The following is a 20,025-nucleotide window of genomic DNA, read 5'->3' on the forward strand; positions in this document are numbered from 1 at the left end:
CCTCTCAGATCTGGGTCATGGCTTTGTTAAAGCTGGAACTTTTTCTAAAACCGCTTATTCAAAAACAAAACAAAACCAAAAAGAAGCCCCCAAACCAAGCAACACACTCAGGGAATTTTTATTAAAATAGAGATAAAATGACTCCAGGTGGGAATACACAGTTAAAATGGAGTCTGCATACATCTAAACATAGGACAAGCTACCAGAAACTTCTTCAGAGGCAACAGAAACGGAAATTTCCCTGAAGGCAATAAGCAGGAGCAGCTCCCACACTCCCCCACACTAACAAATTTGCAGAAATGTGGATCCAGTTCAACTGCCTGGATGTCTTTTACTGGCTACTTTCTCTGCATGAAAAGCAATTAATTATTGAGGGCAATTTTCTCCTGTTCCTCTTAAAGAAACCTTCCCTCCAGCTGTCTGTCCTCCACGAGGAACGTTTTCCTCCAGCTTCTTTCTACTGCTAAACACAAACAAACGGTTTGGTAAAAATTAAAGAAACAACAGGCACAATTTTTGAAGACTGGATGTGGGACCGGGAGATCTTCCTTACTGAAGGGGTCTTGCCCTTCTATGGAGACCTATACACTTTCCCAAAGAAAGACTAGCCTTCACTTTGGCTGAGTTCCTGCTCATGACCCCATCTTTGTACAGCTGGGCCCATCTCTTTCTCCTTTCACTTGCCACCTGCCAGACTGTTGACTGATAGCAACCAAACTGGGTCACCTCCCTTGAGGCCCCCAGTCCTGGAAGGACTTAGCCCAGCAACCTGGGAATGCCAATCATGTCTCAGTGCGCGGTGGGTGTGCTGGAATATCACTTCAACACCCTCAAGGCTGGGTGTACTCGCCGCAGACGCCCTACTGGCTGGCAAGGAGCCAGGGTGTTTCCAGACCGGGTTCTCCCCCCAACCCGCTCCTTGAGAAAGTTACTGCACAGATGACAACACTGGGCAAACCTCAGGAGGAAGCCCTAACGTTCTGTGCACCAGCTGCAGCCACTCGCTTCCTGAATAACGTTCAGGAATAGGTAGCGAGAGAAGAAAGGGACCCGGGGCTCACCTTTGAGCTGAAGATGTTCCAGGAGTCTCGGGGAGGAGGCACCGCTGTATGGAGACAATGTAGGGGGGCTAGGAGAGACCTGCAAAGCGACTAATCGGGAACACTGACGCCCCAAACCAGTCTGGGATCCCCCTTTCTCAAACGGATTCTGACAAGGAATCCCAACTAATCCCCAAACAGGGGGATGGGACCAGTCTCTCGGACAGCCCCCAGCCAGGCTGCTGTGTGCAGCAGGGTCACCCCAACTGGTCACCAACGCAACCCCAACGTGGGCTCGCTGACTACACAGAGCTCAGGATGCAGGCGCTTCTCTGGCTCCATACTCCGTGCACAGCAAGTAGGTTCCGTGCACAGCAAGTAGGTACCGCGCTATGACCCTCACTTCCGGCTAGGACACCGCCACTTCCGCCCTGTCGCAGCGTGACCTAGAATAGGAGAAGCATAGTCATGGGTGTGATTGGGAAACACATAAGTGAAAATTCAGGCAGGACTTAGACTTCATTAAGTATAGCTATTCAGGAAAATATGGATGTGGCAGAAATTAATATGGATGTGGCAGACCTCAAAAACAGTAGTTCTTAGTGCTTAAATTCCCACCAACATATTTGAAAGTTTGTTCTTAATAACACTGACCATACAGGAATGAATTCAGATGAATTGGAAATGATGCAATATATAGGTCTTAGTGGGGGGGGGGAACCCACCAGATTCTTATCCTGACAAACGGCTAGATTATTATCAGATGTATGATCAAAGTCACATACCCCATACAGCACTGAGGTAAAAGCACCAACCTGTCTGTGACATTGAGTATCCACATGGTAAAAGGTGACACCTGAGTCACTGTGATAGTGGGTCAAGATGTCATTCTCTTACAACCAGAATCTCACAGCTGTGCTCAGGGCCATATAAAACAATTAAGAATACACTTCTACCATATCAACACAGTTTTATACAAAACAAACTGAATATGTTCTTCAGCTCTTGGATACTCCAGTACATTTTAACTTCCATATGGTGCTTCTACATGTCTGAGACTGAGAAAATCAACCACTACATCACCTGTCTAGTTTTGGACTATTGTCTATAAGGACACTACTTGCTGTGGTAAAAATGAAACATGTTCTATAAAATGTAAAAAACAAAAGCCCAAGGAGCTGTTACTCTGCTCTCTATGGTTCTATGAGTCAGAATTCACACAACAGCTCTGACTTTATTGTTCTTTTAAATGCATTTTCTTATTCCATATAAGTAAAACCTTAGAGTTTTGTGTATTTGCAAACCGGAGGGAAAAACGAGATACATCACTTCAACCATGGTGCTTGGCAAAGTATAGGGGCAGCAAACAAGAGGAAACTCTTTAGATTGATAAAGGTGAGACAACAGGCTCAAATATAAGAACAATTATGAGGACGGTTTAAGGCAAGCCAGTGTTTCTCCCTGTGGTAATAGGGTCACTATGATTTGGAACTAACTTAGTGACACCTAACAACAACCTCTCTTTTACAGGGACTGTATGTACAATAAGTACTGAAATGTTAGAGTGTTTCTTTTTTAAATAAGCAGTAAAGTAATAATCATTCCAGAATCTTGTTGAAAATATATAATCATGTTTTTTTTAAGGGTAGAATTAATATTTTATTTTCATTTACAATCAGATGGTAATTGATTGTTCCTTTTTTAAATACAAAAAGATTTACACAGCTGATGGCTAGTTACATTTTCAGGAAACATAATTAACTCATTAATGGTAGCTTCAAGTTTTTCCTTATTAGCACCAGAAAATTCACCCACCTTTATACAACTGAAATGCTGGCATACATTTGACTTCGCACTCAGAAGCGACGTCCTAGCAGTCATCCTCATCAACTTCAAGGCAGGCCGCATTGCCAGACTTTGCACACAGGGAATGACAGAAAGGCCCCCACTACGAGGCTGAGAAGTGAATCACACCAAGCTTCTCTCCAGCACTGTTCAGGACAGCCTGAGAATCCTCCTTGCTATCACTCTGCTTCACCATTTTGACCACTGGGCTTTGTTGAGTGACCGGGGTCACAAGTGGAACAAAACAGGACAAGGCACTGGACTGAGCTTCTCATATATATCTTAATAGAGAATACATGCTGATGATTATCAGACAATATCTACAAGATACAAATTATTATGAGAGGCAGAGGGTTGCATGAACAAATCTCAAATTCCCTTAGGATATTTTTCCAACCTTGGGCCTCTACTCAAGCACTCCCTCAATGCATGAATAATTTCTTTAATTAAATTGGAACTCTGCGATGCTCACCCTCCCGACACAACTGCTGAAGCCAAAGCAGGTGAACAAGCAAATGTGGTGAAGAAAGCTGATAGTGCCCGGCTATCAAAAGAGATAGTGTCTGGGGTCTTAAAGGCTTGAAGATAAACAAGTGGCCATCTTGCTCAGAAGCAACAAATTCCACATGGAAGAAGCACACCAGCCTGTGCGATCACGAGGTGCCAAAGGGATCAGGTATAAGGCATCATGCAAAAAAAAAAAAATGTATACCTGCAAGATGAAACAATAGTGAAGGACAAAATTCAATACATGTCGATTTCTACAAGAAACCTTATTTATTATTTTAACGCATGAGAAACTTTAAAAGAACATTTTATGACTATAGAGAATATGGGGTAAACTTATAAAATGGACTCTACAATAGAATGTGTTATACAGGTGTTTTAACAATAAAGGAACATATTTGATGATTACATAACTCTATTGGTTTAGGAGAGTAATTAGATCATCCATCAGAACAGTTTATCTTTACATTTGTGGAAATGGGATCGATTGAGTTAGAGAGCGCCTATCTCTGACTTTGAGTTCATATTTCAACTTCACTAAGTGGGATTATTACCAGGGATACAATAATGTAACCGACCACATAAATAGGACAAATAATATGATATGGTGAAGACCCATATCATATTAATAGATGCATAAAAGGCATTTGACAACATCTATCACCTATTCCTGATAAAAGCCCTCAATAACATAGAAATAGAAAGGAGAGACCTCAACACATTAAATATATTAAAGGAAACACATTCTGTGTAGGACAATTAGTTGACTGGAACGTGCTCAAAATAGACACTTGTTCACATAGAAAGGTTTCATAAAAAGAGAAATACAGAACCCACAGATTGGGGGGAAATAAATTTTAGCGGTGAGGAGAGGGAGAGAGTAGGGGAGAAGAAGGCAAATGGACAACTGCTATTTTCAGGAATTCCCATCTTGATGCTCACCTGATCATACACAGGGTGCAGAGCCTGAAATCAGCGTCTGAGTTTCAGAGGTGTCCAGGTGAAAAGCAGGAGAGACGTGGTCAGGTGGAGCAGATGGCAGCAGATGCTGTCAACTGTGTGTCTCTGTGGCCCTAGCTGCTGGGGTGTCTCTTGGGGAAATTCCCACTTGGGAAGCCTGCCTTCTACCCACCACTTTTCTTTTTTTTCTTCTACCACTTTTCTTTCAGTTGGTCTTTGTGCCTGGGCTTGTGTGGTGTTGTGATTCAAATGCAAACGCTTTTCAAATGCAAGCAGGGCCATCCAAAGTGATCAGGTTTCAGCAGGGCTTCCAGACTAAGAAGAAACTACTAAGAATGAATTCTTTGCCATTCCAGGCCCAGAACCTCACCTGCGGGCCCCTCCCTCCACGACATCCTCATTATCTCCAGGCCCCGCCCCTTTGCGCAGACACCACCCCACCACCTCCCCAGGTGATACAATTTCCTGCTGAACCCACTTCCTCTGAGTGAGAAGGATCCGAGAGGAGAGGGCGACCCACGAGTTTCTGCAGGTGAGTGAGTTTCTGTGCTGACCCCAGGCGCGGAATCCCCCGCAGGCCTGGAGTCCCCAGCTGTGTCCGGGTTCCCTTGGACATTACACTTCCTGCACCCTGTCCGACAGCGTTCCATGTCGCCGCGACGCCCTGGGGACATTTCCAGTTAAATCCTTCTTGAATTGGTTGCAGGCTTCTGCCTTCGGGCGCGGGAATACTCTGGTGGCTTTTCCTGCTCAGAGCTCCTCCTGCATCCTCACCCCTCCCTCCAGAAAGGCGCGATTGCGGGTGAGTTTTTTTCCTGGGGCCTGTCCCTTCGTGTCAGGTCGTGGGCAGTAGAGCATGGGGACCCCAGAGTGGCCTTTACTGAAAGCAGAGGCCAGCCTTGCAGTCATCGGGCCACCCCACTGCTGACTGAGGTCTGTATTAGAGCTTAACTTCTCAGCACCTTGTTTTGCAAAAGGGTACCAGAGCAGTGACAGCCCCAAATCCCCACACAGATTAGGTCCTTGCATAGATTGCAGAGCCCCACATGGAGTGAGCCTCCATTGAATGGTTTCTGCCCAGGAACCAAGGTAGTAGGTAATCTGGTCCTCAGGCTTTGCAGGGTGGCTTAGCTTCAACTCTGCAGGCAGCCCATGGAGAAGCAGTCTCTCTTGGAGGTTTGCCTGAGTGTGTGTCCTTGATAGAGGTCACCAAACTGGAGACAGTCCTTCCAGGGGACTCCTAGGCAGGAGCCATGTCCTATCAGCCTTGCCCTGACTGCATTGGTCAGGAGGCCCTGGACCCATCTTGTAAGCCCGCTATCTAAGGATGGAATGTCTGCCATTGAGATGCATGCTTTTGTGGGTTTCCTTTGCCCTGCCCCTCCCCCACACCCTCTTTAGCTCACATCTCAGTTGTGAACCTTGGAAGCCATTTCCACCTCCTGTTGGTGGCTTCCTTCATTCAGGTGATGTGTTTGTGTCCTTGTGCTGTCTTTGCCTCATAAGATTTAATAGATGTTCTCTTTAAACTATATTTAAAACAGGGTCTCCTTTTTACTCTACTGCATGTTCTTAACCATTTCTGCCCATCAAAAGCTAGTTTGTGCTCTGATTTAGAGCAAAAGGAACTCCAATCTCAAATATAATTTATGGAGAACATTTATTAAGTCTTAAAACAGATGAAGAGAATAAAAAGACAAAGGAGATCATAGTGCACTTCAGGGAAACAGTCAAGTCGGGAATCTAATGAAATAAGATTGCAACAGAGGAAACGGTCACACGTTTCTCATTGGAGGAGCTTCAATACAGCATTGTTATCAATGGGACTACAGAAGCAGGGACAGGACCGTAACTGAGCCACCTTCATTGCCAGATAGAGCATTTTACAAGATTGTTCCAAGTCCTTCTGACCCAGGCAGTCAGGGCTCAAGTGCTAAGGCATGGCTCCAGACTATAGGACCCCCTGCATTGCCTGGAGATAGGTGGATGGTGTCCACTTTCCATGTTCTGCTGCCTCTGGGCCAATTTAATCTATTTCCTTGCTTGATGATCAGAAAGAATTCAATGGAGGCTTAATCTACAGCCATCTATCCTATAGCCCTTTACTCACCGGAGTGCTAAGACTTTAATCTCTAATACAGCTCCTGAGATTTGTGTCTGCGGATGCTGGACTTTTCCACTTGGAGTGTGAAGTGTCCCAGAGGGGGATGTTTCCCCTAATAAGCCTCACCTCAGAGATTGGTTGCATTGATGGCTCATCTCTCTTTAAACTGCGCTCTTCCCCCCCTGCCGCCGCCCTCTTATGATCCTTCTTGGCTTTTAGAGCTTGCGGGCCCAGATTTAATATCCACTCATATTTTTAATAGGAAATTTTGGCTTCCTTTTACATCCTTTTGATTTGCAGGACCCAGCAATTATTTTACTTATTTTCAAGTCATTTTACGTATTAATCTGGAGAAATAATAGGTCTTCCCCTGTAGTGTTTCAGTTTTGAAAATCCACAGGGCACTTCTACTCTGTTCTGAGGGTCACTGTGAGTCAGAATTGATGTAAGTTAGCGGCACATGCGGTCAAGGTCAGCACTTTTTGGTAATTTCAGTTATTTTATTTTCACAGTCACATAGAATTGAAATCTATCATTTATCCTACTGTATACAGAAAGCGTTTTGAATTATCCTGATGTTTATTAATTAACCAGCTGAATTTAGCTTCTGTATTTTCCAGCTAATGCTTAATTGAGTTGGTCCCCATCCTCCCCAACCCCCTCTCCACACATGATTTATTTTGAAATCATTAATGGTAGACATACATCCACATCCTAATGGCTGCATACTGTGACTGAACGACCCTAAGTCTCATTTGCTAACCTGCTGACACTGGACTCTCTTTATTTCCATTGTTTAAGCTTGCTATTTCTGCATCGGTCCCCAGAACCACCAGATTCAAAATGTTAGTGGGCTGCTGCCCATGCCCATGTTGGATACCAACAGGAAGTTCCCTAGCTGCTCCATCCCCCTTAGTCAGCGTGTACAGTTGTGATCGGAGGAGAAAAGTATTCCCACCCATTCGTGGTTTCTTGCTGTGTAAACCAGAGTTCGAGTAGTACGCTTGGGGCCCGATGGATTGAGTGCCAGCTGTTTCCTGGCGGCCAGCTCCAGTGAAGCTTTGCATTTGATCCTTTTCCGTGTGGCCCTGATTAATCTTCAGACCTGGATATAACAGTTTCTTGGAACCGAATTCTAAGTGTGTAATTCTTTTTATCCTTTTGATTTACTTTTTTCATATGTTAACTCTTTCTTCAATTTGTTTGCATTTGCTGTTCAAGAACTGAGTCCTACTAATAGCTCCTCCTTTGAAAACTTGTGTCATGATTATTTCTAATACAAGGCAACCTCCAGATATATAACTCTTAAATATAGTAAGGTAACATATTATTTGAAATAAGGTACCATTTTCTCTGTGCCCCACTGCATGGTAATGCTTGAATGTTCTAGCCTTTTATCCACGTGTTCTTGATCAGAGGCTTGTTTTGTCCACTGCGCTACAGTGGATTCTGTGAGTGATGCCACAGTACCTTACACTCCTCCTTGGGGTTTCTAGGCTATAATCATCTGTTACCAGATGGCCGCCTCATGGATCACAACTGCTTTCATTTCATGGAGCTGCCAGTCCTTTAACCACTGGAGCAGTGGGGCTTCTTCACGGACTAATTTGGAAAGGCCACGCTGACATGTTGTTCATTGTAGACATGGTGATTCTTAATGGGAATTATGTTTGTTTCTGATTTCATCACATTTTCAACACAATATCCATGTGCATACATAGACATGATATACACTCATCATGTTCAATTTTCCCTTTGGTTAGGTGTCATGGAGTTAGTTCCATCTCATGGCTATGTCATGTGTTATAGAGCAGAACAGTTCCATAGTGTTTCTGGAGCATCATGTTTGTGGAAGCAGATCTGTTATTCCACAGTAATACGGGCTGTTTACCCCATCAAGCCTCAGGGGAACTGTCTAGTGCAAGCTGTTTGTGCCACCTAGAAGCATTGATTGTCCCTAGTCCCCAAAACAAACTCATTGCCACACAGTCAATTCTGACTCATAGTGTTCCTCCATAGATATCTCATATCAAAATCTATACAGAAGCAACCAGCCTCATTTTCCTTTTGCAGATGTCCTGGTGGGGTTGAACTGCCAGCCTGCGGGGTAGCAAATGAAGCCAGAATTCATTCCCGCCCCCACCCCCACCCCTCACCCCCACCCCGCCAAGGAATGAACCAAATCAAGCATATGCCATCAAACCCACACCAACTCCTGGAGACTACTCCATGTGAGTCAGAGCACAGGGATGTTGCAGAGGGGTTTCTGTGACTGGTTTCTCAAGTGCATCACCCAGGCTTTCTTCCCTGGAGACTGAGTAGACACAAACTTCCAGCCTTTCCATGAACACCTATCCATGTTAACCATATCATGCTCAGGGACATCAAAAACTAAGCAAGACATACACGCATGCATGTACACACATGTCAGAACCTATGTAACCTGGCAATCTTTCAAAGAAGGAAAATTCAAAACTATACAATGAGGTTGAGTTTCTAACTATAACATGAGAAACCACACAGTTGAATTTTTAAAATTTGCAGAACACAGAAAAATAAAGTCATTCTGTAAATTTTCAGCTATCAAATTTTTATGTGAATCGTATAGACACACGGTAACCTAACTGGTCTCTTTACCACAGCTAGAGACTAAAATTAATATCAGCTTTAGTAAATATTTATGAGAGATGTTATATGTAAATAGCTTAATATTCTTTCTGAATTATGGAAGATGAACAGGGATCCTAAAGATTTTTAAGATGTACAATATTTGAGGAATTAAAAAAGATTTATTACATTATTCTATTTAGCATAATATTGCACTGTTTTGCATAATTTATTAGGAAAAGATATGCAGTGGCTTCCAAAGGTGCATGGAAAAATTCCATTATCTTTATTCCATTTCCCCATGACCTTTTTGAAAGCCCCTTCTGCATTCATGGCAAGAAGGATTAGCTACCAATGAGCTCCTTGTATCTCAATTAGGTAATACTTGATAAATATCAGTCATTTTGCCTACCATTGGGTTCCATATGGTGACCGTATGTGGTTTCAGAGTAAAGCTATACTCGGTAAGATTTTCAATGCTAACTTCAGAAGTTGGTTGGTTTTTTCTAAGGTACTGCTACCTTGCCTTCAGTTTCTTTTTTTTTTTTTTTTGGACCCGGCAGGGTGTTTATGTGTAGAGGTAGGTGGCAGCGGGACCGGGAAGGGGCTACAGGCCGATGACATCGTCGTCCACCTCCAGGTCAGCACGGGCGCTGCAGCCGGCTCTGGGATGCTGGGCCCCGGAGCTGGGGTCCAGGCCGGGCTTCGGCTTTGGGGCAGCCGCCCCGGGTCGACCCGCGTCCATGACTCCCAGCACGGCGTCCAGCATGGAGGGGCCCAGATCCAGGTGGAAGGTCAGCAGAGGGTCGGCGGGCGCACGGAGCGGGGGCGCGGGGTGCTGCGGGGCTCGGGGCGGCCCGCCACCGTGGCGGCTCAGAAACGAGGAGTCCCTGAAGGCGTCGCCTCCGCGCCCCACATGCAGAGTGTGTCTGAAGTCGCTGAGTGGAGCAGAGATGGACAGCACGCCGCGCTCTGGCCGCTTCTTGGGCTGTGGGGCCCCCAGCTGCTTCAGGACCGGCATCTTGCAGCCATCAGGAGGCAGGGCGGTCGCAACCCCGGCTCTGCAGGGAGCTCCGTGCCTTCAGTTTCTAATCTTCTGTTTGGTAGCTGAGCACTCAGTTGCTCTCACCACTCAGGGACTCCATTTAAGGACCCGCATCTTGAAGTGTGAGTGCTTGCAGGCAGAGCCCTGTGTAGCCTGATATGTCAGGAATTAGCTTCCCTTACAAATTGGTGGGCCTTTCTGGGCTGCTTTTCTTTTTCTGTAGGTCTTTCATGAGTTCCTGTAATGATACTTTATTGTATGTGGGACACGTGAACAAAGGAGCCCTTTTGTCCAGTGGGTTAAATATTGGGCTTCCGACTGCAAGGGCAGCTGTGCACACTCACCAGAAATGTGCAGAGAAGATGAGTCTGTCTGCTCCAGTAAAGATGTGCAGGCTTGGGAGTCCTACGGGGAGTTCTGCTGTGTGTGATAGCTCTGCTGTGAGTTGGACCAGATGTGGTGGCAGGGATTTATGTGTGAACAACGCCAGCCCTTGTTCTTGACCAATTATTAGTTATTTGAGGCTAAATGCAGTTTGATTCACATTTTTTGTGGACTCTTGTGAAGTGCAAAAAATAAAATATTTTTGGTGACAGTTTTGGGAATGATATATTAGTGGAGGAGAGTTTTTTTTGGAACATGCTATTTTTTTTTAATCATTTACTTTGGGCTCAGACAACTCTTATCACAATCCATACATCCATCCACTCTGTCCGATGTCTCCCTTGACCCACTCTTCTGTTGTTCATCCCCCATTTGTCTTTAGTGATCTTATTGGGAAGTTGAACACACAATGGTATGAAATTTTGGAACATGCTACTTTTTTATTGATTTGAATCTTTTTGTATTTCTTCATTGAAGTCTCAATGACACACCTCTCTGACCTCCTTCATCCTTATTAAAATTTATTTGTTCAACCTGGGGTTTGACTATCCTTAAAACATAGCAAGTACATTCCTTCCTAATACCCTGTGGTCTGGTATTTTCTCCTCTAGGAACAAACTCTTTTGGACTACCCATTAGTTAATCCCATCACATCCTTCAAATCACTGTTTTCATTGAATGCAATTGATTAGACTACTAAGGGCAGATAAGGAAAACCACTTGTAAACAAAAGGGCCCCATAGGCAGGTACACAGAATGTTTTCACAGTGGAAATCAACTGAGAGAGTACCTATGTTCACCTCCCCTCTGTATTGAGGACAGATGTTTGCTCTGGGTCCTAACTAGCATAATTAATTAGAGGCATTTAAAAGGATGCTTTTCTTGTTGTTCGTTACCATCTAGTTTTCTCCAATATATTACAACACTGTGCACCCATGGTGATGTAGTGGGCTATGTGTTGGGTTGGTACCCACATGTTCAGCCATTCAAAACCACTCACTGGTTTACAGTAGATGAGGCTTTCTACTCCCTTAAAGAGTTGCAGTTTCAGAAGCGCACAGGTCCTGTTCTACTCTGCTCTCTGGGGATGCTTTGAGTCAGAATTGACTCAATGACTGTAATTTTTTTTTTAATGTACATCAGAAAGAAAACCATGCCCTGTGACCCCCGTAGTCTGACTTCAACATGGTCAGCTTTTTTCTCTGAGACTGGAGCGGTGACTTTGGGCTCTTCACATATTGGTCATAAACCTGAACATCCTCATTTGCATTTCTTTTAAATATTGCCTCTTTTGTTTTACTTTCTTGCTGGTGCTTCTTCATGCTCCACTTATTTTTCCAGTGTGGGAAGTTCCATGAATGCTTATTGCTAATGAGCTTTTCATTTGGTGGCTGACCATGGAGCTTCCCTCTCCGGCCCATGAAGTCTTGGGTGCTCTTTGACTCCTTTGCCTGTATGTTTGAGAAACTGAAATCGAACTGAGCATTTGCAAACTCATCACAGAACCTTCCCATGTTGTTAGAATTTCCTTATCATGCCAGGGTTCTCTGGCTAGTGTTTCCTAAAGTGATCATTTTATTTCTCCTACACTAGCTCACAAAATGTAAATATGTATGTGTTAATGCTTAGGCTCCACCTCTGTTGCATTTCTCATACGAGTTATTATCATTTGACCTTGTGCTTTTGTTCTTGTTAGTTGCTGTGGAGTCATTTTCAACTCATAGCCACCTCATGTGTCCAGGGTTGAACTGTTGGTTTGGGAATGGTGTGCCCTCTCAGAACACATTGGTCTGGTTTTGTTCTGATTTGCTCAATGGTTTTTTATTTGCTCAATCAATCTAAAAATCTCTTATATGCAAGAGCCAGTTATATGGCCCTGAGGTAAGCAGTATTGTCTGAGGGGCCTGGCTTTTCCAGAACAATGAGTTCCAGATATCTGAATTGAATAGATTGTTTGCTTCATCTCCTCTTTGTACTACACAGAAGATCTAGATCATCCCTGTAACTGATGACTGACAGAATAACAAACTCTCGGCATATGAACAGAAATGTAATTGCCAGGCATTTAGTTGTACACACATGGACCTACATGCTGACCCGGTTCAACAAGTTGCCATTTGAGCAATACTGAAATTGTGATTAACGTTGGTGACTTCAGCTCTATCCCATTGGGAGCAACATCTGCTTAAAAGTGACAAAAGGACTAAATGAGCCAATGTGGCCAAATCTTTTTGGAAATTGCCTCAGAATCGTGGTTGCTGGATAAATGCAGTGTTTGATCATGAACATGTTGTATGAAAGGGGCCCTAGTGGTTCACTGGTTTAATCGATGGGCCACTGGCCAGACTCTCTGTGGCTCCAGCATTCCAGGCCCATCAAGGGAGGACAAGGAGGCTGCGTGGGCCCGTGAAGATTTACAGACTTGGAGACACTAGCGAGCAGTTCCACTCCCTGTTTTATGGTCAAAATGAGTTAAAATGTACTTGACAGCAGTCCATTTGGTTCATCATGAAGGAATGGGAAGCCTTTAAAACATGGCAACCGATGCACTGCTGTGGATGAGATTTTGAAAGGCTTATTGGATCGACATAAGCTTACATTGTTGTAGCAGAATTTTGGAGTGACTGTGACAGCTCATGTGACTTTATGTCATAGCTAGTTGGCCATGCTGTGAAATCTTAGCATAAAGTGCAACCTTTTCTATGTTGTTGTTAGGGGGCTTCATGTCCATTCCAGCCCCTAAAGCCCTCTATGTAACAGCGTGACACACTGCCCTGTCCTGCACCATCCTCACATGTTCCCACGATGGAGCCATTGCGACAGCCCCTGTGTCGATCCATGTTGGCGAAGGCCTTTCTCTTCTTTGCTTCTCTCTCCCTTACCAAGCACCATGTCCTTCTCCAGGTACTGGTGTCTCCTCAAAAAATGTGGGAACAAAAGGATGACAAGTCATGGAGGCCAGTCCCACAGCTGAGAGAATGCTAGTGGTCATCATGTTCAGCTAGTCGACCTTCCATGAGCTGCAAATGTGAAAAAATCTTTAAAAATCTAAAATGTGAAAAAATCTCAAAACCCGGTGTAAAAGTACTAGGATCCTAACACAGTTTAACAGTCAAATGCACTGAAGTTCATTCAAATTATAAGAAAATTGGAATCTAACTACATCTTCCCAATCAGCAAACAGGACATGCTATTATGATACTGAACATATTGTGCTCTTTTTTCAATATATCCTATGAGCTTAGTGTATATTTATGTAAGTATCCAGTATTCTTTTAGGGGAGCAGTCCATAATAATTACGTGACAGTAACTTTGTCTCAGAGTGGGAAAATTTTCAAGATATCTACATATATTCTTCTTTTAAAAAATTCTTTTATTAGGGGTTCATTACAACTCTTATCACAATTTATACATACATCAATTGTGTAAAGCACATTTGTACATTCATTGCCCTCATAAATCTCAAAGCATTTGCACTCCACTTAAGCCCCTGACATCAGCTCCTCATTTTTCCCTCTCCCTTCTCACTACCCCCTCCCTCATGAACCCTTGAGAATTTATAAATTATTATTTTATCATATCTTATACTGTCCAAAATGTCCCTTCACCCACTTTTCTGTTGTCAATCCCCCAGGGAGGAGGTTATATGTAGATCCTTGTAATCAGTTTGCTCTTTCTACCCCACCCTCCCTCCATCCTCCTGGTATCGCCACTCTCACCACTGGACCTGAATGGATCATCCACCTTGGATTCCCTGTTTCCAGTTCCTATCTGTACCAGTGTACAGAGGGTATTTATATTCTATTGTTACCTTTCACTCTTGCCCAGTTTCCCCTTTTCAATAGCTTGTCCTATCTCCTTGAAAGTACAAAATACACAAGAGTGCAACTGCAGAGTGACTGGAAAGTAGGCAAGTAACATAGACACACTACAGAAAACTTCATAATTCACCAAACAATCATCTCTATCATCAGGTAATATGTCACCTCTTGATCATCACGTAGAATTCTTCAAGAGGATACCATGACTCTAGGGCTTTGGGTTGCTACTTTGCTAGTTCACACCTGCAGTTCTCCAATGGTTAAGGAGGGGCTAAAGAGAAAAAAACAAATTCTGCAGTGTTTCCTAGTTGTTATCTTGCTTTCACCTTGTGTTTCACGTTCTGATAAATATTCTGGTTGGTCCTGTGCAAGGTGGTGAATTGCTTTTTTTAAAAAACATTTTATTAGGGGCTCATACAACTCTTGTCACAATCCATACTTATACATACATCAATTATATAAAGCACATCTGGACATTCTTTGCCCTAATTCTTTTTTTTTTTTACATTTTATTAGGGGCTCATACAACTCTTATTACAGTCCACACATATACATACATCAATTATATAAAGCTCATCCATACATTCTTTGCCCTAATCACTCTCAAAGCATTTGCTCTCCACATAAGCCCTCTGCATCAGGTCCTCTATTTTTTCCCCTCCCTCCCTTCTCCCCCCTCCCTCATGAGCCCTTGATAATCCACAGATTGTTATTTTGTCATATCTTGCCCTATCCGGAGTCTCCCTTTCCCCCCTTCTCTGCCGTCCATCTCCCAGGGAGGAGGTCACATGTGGATCCTTTTAATCAGTTTCCCTCTCCAACCCACTCACCCTCCACTCTCCCAGTATCACCCCTCAACCCTTGGTCCTGAAGGTATCGTCCACCCTGGATTCCCTGTGCCTCCAGCTCCCATATGCACCAGTGTACAACCTCTGCTCTATCCAGTCCTGCAAGGTAGAATTCGGATCATGGTAGTTGGGGGGAGGAAGCATCCGGGATCTGGGGGAAAGCTGTGTTCTTCATCGGTACTACATTGCACCCTGACTGACCCATCTCCTCTCCTAAACCCCTCTATGAGGCGATCTCCAGTGGTCGACACTTGGGCCTCGGGTCTCCACTCTGCACTTCCCCCTTCATTCACTGTGGTATATATACATACACACACACACACATACATATATATTCTTTTTTTTTTTTTTTGCATGATGCCTTATACCTGGTCCCTTTGGCACCTCGTGATCGCACTGGCTGGTGTGCTTCTTCCATGTGGGCTTTATTGCTTCTGAGCTAGATGGCTGCTTGTTCACCAAGGTGGTGAATTTCTATCCTCCCTCCAATGGAAGAGAGGATATGAATGTGGAATCAAGGCTTTTATTTTTGATCATTCATCTGATTTATTTGTTCTGACTGTTCTCTATTTCTGAAACAGCTAGATAGAAATATGACTGCAGTTGGTCAAAGACAAATTGTACAGAGATAAACTCATTATGCTAGAAGCATGCAGTCCTTGGGAAAACATGTAATTAGTGAGGAAGTGTGTCTAGTGCAGTGGTTCTCAACCTTTCTAATGCTGCCACCCTTTAATACAGTTTCTCATGTGTGGTCACCGCCCCCTACCATGAAATTATTTTCATTACTGTAATTTTGCTACTGTTATGAACGGGAGACCCCTGTGAGAGGGTCATTCAACCCCCATGGTGGTTGCAACCTACAAGTTCAAAACTGCTAATCTAGTGGGTGAAGTGGGTTAGCTAAACCCTGATGGAAATCCTTAGAACAAGACCCCTGTGTCTGTTTCCCAGGACTGTCATCTTCATCCTTTCACATAATGGAATGCATGATACCTTGCCGAACCAGAATCTATGGGATGTTTTAGGACACTGACTGTTGGGGAGGCGGCTCTGAATTTCTCCAAGGAAGAATGGGCATTGCTGAACCTTTCTGAGAGGAAAGTATAGAGACATGGGATGATGGAAACTTTTAGAAACCTGGCCTCAGTAGGTATGATTATTTTCATTAAAAAAAAGGTGTGTGTGTGTGTATATATATTTGTGTGTATTTCATACTCATTGATGCTACTGCAGTATGTGGGCTGAGTAATGGGAATACTCTGTTACATAAACAAGTGTAGTACTTTCCTCTCAGGGGCATGCATGTCATGTTTCCCCCATGAATATAAGGCTCTTAGTGTTATACTGATTTCTTATATCAAGTGTGACTGTATGTCTACTAAATTTCCTTACGTGTTATAAATGTGAGTGTTGACCTTTTGTGCAGAGAGGCTATGTGTGTGTTGTGCCTTGTAAGAGCTCTGTGTTTTTACAAGGTTTACATGATAGCTTTATCTATTTATTATCTCTTTATCCATTGTGTGTCAAGCACATTTCTACATGTGTTACCTCATCATTCTCAAAACATTTGCTTTCTACTTGAGCCCTTGGTATCAGCTCCTCAATTTCCCCCCTCCCTCCTCACTGCCCCTCCTTCATGAACCCTTTATAATTTATAAATTATTATTTTTTCATCTTTACACTATCTGATGTCTCCCTTCACCCACTTTTCTGTTGTCCATCCCCCTGGGAGGGGGTTTTATGTAGATCCTTGTAATCGGTTTCCCCTTTCTGCCCCACCTTCCTTTTACCATCAAGATATCACGACTCTCACCACTGGTCCTGAAGGCATCTTCTGTACCAGTGTACATCCTCTGGTCTCGCGGGATTTGTAAGACAGAATTGTGATCATGATAGTGGAGGGGAGGAGGAGCATTTAGGAACTAGAGGAAATTTGTATTTTCATTGTTTCTACACTGTACCCTGATTGCCTCGTCTCTTCCCTATGATCCTTCTGTAAGGGGCTGTCCAGTTGCTGACAGACGGGTTTTGGATCCCCAATCTTCACTCCACTTCATTTACAATATGCCCGATACTGATCCCATCGACACCTTGTAATCCATAGGTTGTGTGCTTCTTCCGTGTGGGCTTTCTTGATTCTAAGCTAGATGGCCACTTGTTTACCTTCAAGCCTTTAAGATCCCATATGTTATATCTTTTGGTAGCTGGGCACCATCAATTATCTTCACATTTGCTTTGCACACAATTGTCTTCAGCTATCCTCTTAGGAAGGTGAGCATCATGGAATGCCAGGTAACAGAACAAAGTGTTCTTGCATTGAGGGAGCACTTGAGTGGAGGCCCAATGTCCATCTGATCCCTTAATACTAAACCTATTAATATATGCACGTAGATCTATTTCCTCACTCTCATATAAATATATTTACATATGCACATGCTTGTATTTAGACTTCTGTAAATGCCCTTTGTCTCATAGTTCTTTCCTCTATTTCCTTTTACTTTCCTCTTGTCCCACTATCATGCTCAGTCTTTAGTTCAGTAATTTCAGGGTTTCAGTAATTCTTCTCAGTTACATTGCCTTGATCAATCCCTACCAGGCATCTTACACTCTCCTTGCCACTTATTTTGTATCAGGGGAAAGGCCAGCCCCTAACACATCACAGCAGGTCAGTTGGTGCAATTGTGCAGTGATAATAAGTAAAGATTATAGTAAAGTCATAGGGAGCATGAGAGATAGAAGAGGGATTGAAATAATGGAGTTAGACACATTTCATAGTAGCATGCTCACCTCAGCCTTACTTGGTGGTCCACATGGGGAGAGAAATATTTATTGCTAACCAAGGCTTTTATATCATCTGGGGATGTGCAAGCCCCCTAATTACAGGTGAAGAAATCCATCACAGGAAAGTGTTGTGCTATAGGCAATATAGTAATGGGAGTGGGGTGATGTAGGGGTTCATATGCTGTTGGAAGAGGAGGGAGTAAGGGTATGCATGTGACAAGATGGGCGGACCTGAGATTCAGCATGGCAGCCTAACTTTGGATGTCACTGAGCAGGTTTGACCTGTTCTCTGGCTCACTATAGAAATCATTATCAGTAAGGTGTACTGTAAACCCATCTTGCAGGGTCCAAATTGAAGCCTTTAGAGGGAAGTATCTCATTGTCCTTAATGGCAGGGAGTGGGCCCTATTTGTGGTGGGACTAGACAGTCCTCTGGCAGCTGACTGCCTTCAGGGGTATAACTTGACAATCATTTACCATTAATTGTGAGCAGTGTCCTAAGTCTAACATATATTTGGGGGAGATGACTTGGGAGAAACCTTTATGTTTCCCACAATTTTGGATCACTTATTGATTATTCCCTTTTCCCCAGGTTGGTTAACACCACTTTCTTTCCCCCACCTCCCCTTCTCCCATGTCATGCACCCCTCCCCAACCATGGGTCCTGTTGCTTTCTCCTCCAGATTGTTTATCCGACCTATATTATCTAGTTAGAACTGCAGATATAATATGCACACACACACACACAAACAGCAAAACAAAATGACAAAAGAAAACAAAACAACAGCAACAAAAAATCAATGGGAAAAAAGAGAAGAGCCTGTAAAAAGTTAGAGGTTTGTGTGTTGACCTTTAGGAGTGTTTTCCTGTGGAGTCTGATGGCGTGCCACACCCTGGCCCCTAAGTCTAATTTTGGTACTCTCTTGGGACTTCCTTGCTCTGCTCCCCTTGCTGTTCTGTTGCATGACGCCCTTAGTGTTTTGCCTGGGTGTGGTGGGGTCAGATCAGATGCAATTCCCACACTGTGTCTCCAGTGTTGTCCCCTATAGGGCTGTAGGTCAGTGGGGGATGTCATGACTCATAGACAGGGCAGCCACAGTCCCTCTTTTTGCATTGGCTGCTCAGAGCAGGCATTTTGTCCTCAAAGCTGGGTGGGCCAGGATGTGTGCTCCACTCTCTCTTCCTCCCCCTTCATTTTCTCCCGTGTGCTCTGATCAGGCATGTCCCTTTCCCTGAGCTGTAGCTTCAGTGTTGTCCTCTGAAGTAAATTCTTCTGTGGGGAGGGGCAGCTGTCCTCTTAGTTGGGATTGGGGCTGGCCCCTCTGATACTTTTGTTGTAAATAGATTTTCACCCACCAAAATTCCACAGACCTAGAGGAACATAGGACTGGCTCAGTGTCAGCAAATTGTTGATTATCTTTTCACACTTTCCTTGTGATGTGTTTTTCTCCAAGAGCAGCATGTCAAGGTACACCTTTTCGGCCTCATATGACACTAATGTTATGGGGATCTGCCTTAGGCTGGGTTCTCTAGAAAAATAAAACTATAGACACTGACATATGCATAAGAGAGAGCTTTTCATCAAGAGAACATCCCAGCCCAGTCCAACTGAAGCCCATGGGTCCAATGCTACCTAGAGCATCCATGGCTCAGTGTGTTCAAGTCCCCAAACTTCAGTGTTTGGCTGAGCATCAATCCTTTCTGCTGTCCAGCTTAATATATGTGTATCACATACATATATGTGTGTCTATATAGTCACTCTAATATTATATGTGCACACGAATGCCTTGGTTTAGTTTATTAATTCATCAGTATATGAGGACCTTCAGCACTACAGAAAACTACAGGACTCTAAATTCATGACTTTCATCACAGAATGGGTGTGAAAAAATTCCCTGTTTCAGGGTTTAATCTGAATAAGTTTGCACTTCCTTTTCTGTGAGATAAATGCTATAATTTTGATCATGCTGTATTTTCTTTTTTTATTAAATCATTTTATTGGGGCTTGTAAAACTCTCATAATCCACACATCCATCCATGGCGTCAAGCACATTAGTACATGTGTTGGCATCATCATTC

The 20,025-nt window shown here is 43.6% G+C and overlaps 2 protein-coding genes across 2 annotated transcripts in view; one reads left to right on the forward strand and one right to left on the reverse strand.

The window, feature by feature from the left end:
* The window catches only part of LOC142443206 (uncharacterized), a 61,332-nt gene that overhangs the window by 23,305 nt on the left and 18,002 nt on the right, over positions 1–20,025 (forward strand).
* On the reverse strand, positions 9,596–10,084 carry LOC142443335 (cdc42 effector protein 5-like). The gene has a single exon (XM_075544771.1). It carries the CDS (start codon positions 10,082–10,084, stop codon positions 9,671–9,673), a length of 414 nt encoding a protein of 137 aa, XP_075400886.1. The 3' UTR covers positions 9,596–9,670.

This window comes from Tenrec ecaudatus, chromosome 3 (assembly GCF_050624435.1).
Source record: "Tenrec ecaudatus isolate mTenEca1 chromosome 3, mTenEca1.hap1, whole genome shotgun sequence".
NCBI classification, from domain to species: domain Eukaryota; kingdom Metazoa; phylum Chordata; class Mammalia; order Afrosoricida; family Tenrecidae; genus Tenrec; species Tenrec ecaudatus.

Coding starts and splice junctions, on each gene's coding strand:
- LOC142443335 (XM_075544771.1), bottom strand. CDS start 10,084: ATGCCGGTCCTGAAGCAGCTGGGGGCCCCACAGCCCAAGAAGCGGCCA.